The sequence below is a fragment of the Alexandromys fortis genome, unplaced genomic scaffold (genome assembly GCF_014885135.2).
Source record: "Alexandromys fortis isolate MF-2015 unplaced genomic scaffold, M_Fortis_MF-2015_v1.1 scaffold_106, whole genome shotgun sequence".
In the NCBI taxonomy this organism is placed as follows: domain Eukaryota; kingdom Metazoa; phylum Chordata; class Mammalia; order Rodentia; family Cricetidae; genus Alexandromys; species Alexandromys fortis.
Genome location: NW_026067980.1, coordinates 2,380,778 through 2,385,415, shown reverse-complemented (window position 1 = coordinate 2,385,415; position 4,638 = coordinate 2,380,778). Strand labels below are relative to the sequence as shown.

At 42.5% G+C, this 4,638-nt stretch overlaps 1 protein-coding gene across 1 annotated transcript in view; it reads left to right on the top strand.

Annotated features, from left to right (window-relative positions):
* Rft1 (RFT1 homolog) overlaps window positions 1-2,704 on the top strand; it is a 40,138-nt gene extending 37,434 nt beyond the window's left edge. Inside the window, exons 12-13 of the mRNA XM_050158071.1 lie at window positions 1,013-1,262; window positions 1,679-2,704. Coding sequence (XP_050014028.1) covers window positions 1,013-1,262; window positions 1,679-1,846 — 418 coding nt within the window. The 3' untranslated portion in view covers window positions 1,847-2,704. The remainder of the gene's footprint in view (window positions 1-1,012; window positions 1,263-1,678) is intronic.
* Window positions 2,705-4,638: the final 1,934 nt, after the last annotated feature.

Sequence of the window (4,638 nt, the reverse complement as noted above, 5' to 3'; positions counted from 1 at the left end):
GATCTGATGCCCTCTTCTGGCTGCAGGCAGACACACAGACAGAATATTGTATACATAATAAATAAATAAATAAATAAATAAATATTTTTTTAAAAAAAAGAAGTGTAAGTATCTTGAATTGTATGTGTTTTGTTTAGGGGTCTCATTTGCATGTTAACTTATATGTCATATGCAGGGTTACAAAAACATGGGTTATGGCTGTAATCTTAGCTCTTGGGAGGCTGAGGCAGGATGATTATGAGTTTAAGGCCCTAGGGTTGTAGATGTTGCTCAGTAAAGAATGCTTGCTTAACTAGGTGGTGGCACACACCTTTAAACCCAGCACTTGGGAGGCAGAGGGAAGTAGATTTCCGCGAGTTCGAGGCTAACATCATCTACAAATCAAGTTCCAGTTGTAATGAGAGCTACAACATAGAGCAATCCTGTCTTGAAAAAGAAAACAGAAGAATGCTTAGTTTGTGCATTGTGAGGTACTCTCTGAGTACCTCAGAGAGACACACACAGAGAGACAGAGATTGAGATTCCGGAAGGCCAGCCAGCCTGAGCTATATAGTAAGTTAGAGGTAAGCCTAGACTACATAGGGACACTCTGTCTCAAAACAAAACAACAACAAAACTAAGGACTGAGCCAGGTATTGTAGCTGAGGCCTATAATCCTTGTACCCTGGAGGTTCAAAGTTAGCATGGGCTACAAAGTGAAAAAAGGAAACGCACACAAAGGCAAAGGAACGTGCCTAGCATAGATAAGGCCTTGGGTTTCTCTAGCACAAGAACTAAACAACCCATCCCAGCCCACAACACACATAAAAACATTGAATTATGAGTAATATGAACTCAGATCTCTCTGTGAGTTAATATGGCCACTTTTTTGTGTAATGTTCTTTTTTTATGTATTTTGTGGTTTAATAGTCACAAAAAGGTGTTATGATAGATACATATGTTATACATACCATGTTTGTGTAATGTTCTTGTCTTCGGGCAAGATACTTCACCATGTTGCTTGTCTCTCCAGGTACAATTTCACCATGCTGGCACTGTCTTCCTCATTTTTGGTCTTATCCTACCTCCTGACCAGTTGGTGTGGCAGTGTGGGCTTCATCTTGGCCAACTGCTTTAACATGGGCATTCGGATCACACAGAGCCTTTACTTCATCCATCACTACTTCCAGAGGAGCCCCCACAGACCCCTGGCTGGCCTGCGCCTGTCGCCAGTCCTCCTCGGGGTGTTTGCCCTCAGTGGTGGCGTCACTGGTGTTTCAGAGGTAAGACTCCCTTCAGCCTTCACCCTACTTCTGCAGGCTGCCAGTGTCCTTCCCTCTAGACTCTCCCCTCCCATCCAAAACAGACTGATAAGTGCTTGTCGCTTCTTCTCCAGACTCAAAGGGCAGTACTTAACCCCCAGTCTCTTCATTGTGCCTTTTATCTGATGTAGAGGCCAAACGTAGGGCTGGAGAGTTAGCTCAGTGAATCAGAGCACTCACGGCTCATCCCGAGGACCCGGGTTCAGTTCTCAGCACCCATACCAGCTCTGGTCTCTCTAAAGGCATGGGGCACACATACCCAGCGGCACATATGCACATAAGTTTACACACATAAAATAAATAAACCTAAGAGAAGAAGCAGCTGTATGGTAACTGTGCCCTGGTGTGTCTGGCAGTGACACTAGTTTCTCTTCTAGGCGGTCCTTTGCTGTGATCAGGGCTGGTCTGCTAGACTGGCACACATCGCTGTGGGGACCATCTGCTTAGGAGTGACCCTTGGGACGGCATTCTTCACAGAGACCAAGCTAGTCCACTTTCTCAGGACTCAGTTTGGTAGATCCAGACTCAGTGACAAAATGACATGACTTTGATGCTGCTCTGACACTTTTGGTACCTGGACCCACCGTGGAGTGGTTCTTGGACAGCGTGTGTCGCTGTGCAAAAGTCCTTCTGTGAATGAGCGTCACCCTGGAAATGATGCCAGAGAAGAGAACGCCTAGTTGAAGCCTTCCAACTGAAGGAGGACTATTCCTTTAAGTGAAGACCAAAAGTCCATTTTGTTAAGGAATTAATTCCCTCTGCGTGTGATTGACCTTTGAAGTTACATCTTCTAACGAACTGTCTTAGATGTTAATGGTTAGTCATCATTTGACCAAGAAAAAGCGCTGTAGCCAGTGACCCATCACAAGATTCTGTAAAAGTAGTAGGGAGCCCTGAACTCACACCAAACAAGAACAAAGTGTGGCCTGAAAGTTGTGACTTTCCCTGTGTCAGTGTTATGGCTTTAATTTTTAGAGAAGAAAAATCCAGCCCAATAAGAAATATTTTTGACATATTTGAAATAATGTTTACAGTCCTGGGGATTGAACCCAGGACCTCTACAACTGAACTATATCCATATTCCCAGCCCTCACAATGAAAGAAACCAAGAGATTCAGATCAGATCTTTGCTCTCATGGTCATGCTGTATCTCCCAGAGCAGCTCATGTCCTGGAATAGGACTCAGGATTTCTTAGTTGTAAAATTAATTATGGAAACTGTCAGATGACCTTAGATGTAACCACTTGAGAGGGGCAGCTTTGATGGAAAGTGTGAGCTGCTTTGTTCCTTAAGGGCTGCTGCTTCCCAGCTTTCTTTAATTTTGCCATGGAAGTTGCACAGGTGATTACCACAGTTACATAGATAGCTCTTTTTATCCTTGAAATAAAACAGGACAAATTGCATATGGCAAGAATCAGAGTCATGGACTGGAGGGATGGCTTAGTAGTTAAGAGCATTGGATGTTCTTCCAGCTGTCTTGAGTTAATTCTGAGCATCCACATGGTGGCTCACAACCATCTATAATGGGATCTGTTGCTCTTTTCTGGCCTGCAGGTATACATGCAGCTACAGCACTCATGAAATAAAATAAATCTTAAAAAAAAAAAAACCATCAGCATCAAACCCTCTTAGCCGACACATTATTTCCAGTAACTGGTCAGTATATTCCAATGCCCAGCAAGAGTGGCAGGCCTGGAGGTTTGGGCCTGCAGGCTACCTCATAAGCCAGGCTCCCTATACCGTGCACACTGCTTACCTGCAGGTGAGATCATCCAGGCCTTTCTCTGGGCTGGAGAATAGTTTTCTTTTTTGCTTTGAATTCCCTTTTTGATGTGGTTGCACAAACTTGATCTTGACTGTCAATAGTTAATAATCCTCTGGCACAATATTTGCCCCTGGAGGGCCAAAAAGGGTAACTAGTACTGTGCATTAAAGAGCATGCATTGGGCCAGGAATAGTAGCACACATCGTTAATCTCAGCACTCATACTTAGGAGGCAGAGGCTGGTGAGTTCAAGGCTAGCTTGATCTACATATCTCAAAACAAAAAGCAAACAAGCAACAAAACTCATGCTTTTGTCTATTTCTTTAATTGTGTGTGTGTGTGTGTGTGTATGTGTGTGTGCAAGTGCCATGATGTACTCATAGAAGTCAGAGGACAACTTTTAGGAATTGTTTCTCCTGCTGTGAGATCCAGATACTAAATTCAGGCTACCAGGCTTGTGTGGCAAGCATTTTAATTCATTTTTTATTCATTTTTATCTTATCATATCTATATCCTCCCTTTTTCCTTTTCGGAGTAGATTCAATAATCTACCCTTTTATTCTATCATATTCTATATTCCCATTTTTTTGTTTAAAGATTTATTTACTATGTATACAGTATTCTGTCTGTCTGGATGCTTGCTGGCCAGAAGAGGGCACCAGATCTCATTTCAGATGGTTGTGAGCCACCATGTGGTTGCTGGGAATTGAACTCAGGACCTCTGGAAGAACAGCCAGTGCTCTTAACTGCTGAGCCATCTCTCCAGCCTTTTGTTGTTGTTGTTCTGTAGCTTTGGAGCCTATCCTGGAACTCACTCTGTAGACCAGGCTGGTCTTGAACTCAGAGAGATCTGCCTGTTTCTGTGCTGTGGTTAAAGGCATGTGCCACTACTTCCTGATTTACTTTATTTATTTTTAAGGACTTTATTTTTTAGCAGAGCAATAATAAATTATTTTATTGATGTCTTACTATATAGGAAGCTAATGTCTAGGCCTAGGAAGATTTTTTTTAATAAATCAGCACAGAGACCACAAGATATAAAATACAATTTTTAAAACCTTTTTAAAAGTAAATGTTTTATACCAATAGAGACATACTTATTGAACACCTTTATACACTCTGTGGCTACTTCAGAGTTTAAGAGTCCATAGGAATACAACCCTGCAGACATGTGGCAAGAAGGCTGGATGTAGTGGCTCATGGTAGTATTATTAGTGAGACAAGAAAAAAAATCAAGAATTCAAGCCAGCTTAGAGAACATGAGGCTATAAAATAAAAATAAAATTTCAAATTTGGAAGAAAAATAAAGGTCACAGACCCTGTTCCCTTTGCCCCATGTGTCTTCTTCAGCCATCTCTGAGAGATCACAGTGCCCCGAGGCCTGAACACACTGGATGTTGATCCTGTGTGGTCCCTACACACCCTTCACAGGAAGTATGTGTACTGCTTCCTTAAGTTGGAATGTTGGTGCACATAACTGAAGAACCACACAAAAAGCGTGTGACTAACTCACAGGCCAAGGACAAGAATGAGAGAAGTGTCACAGCAGCTTTTACTTTATTGACACCAGTGT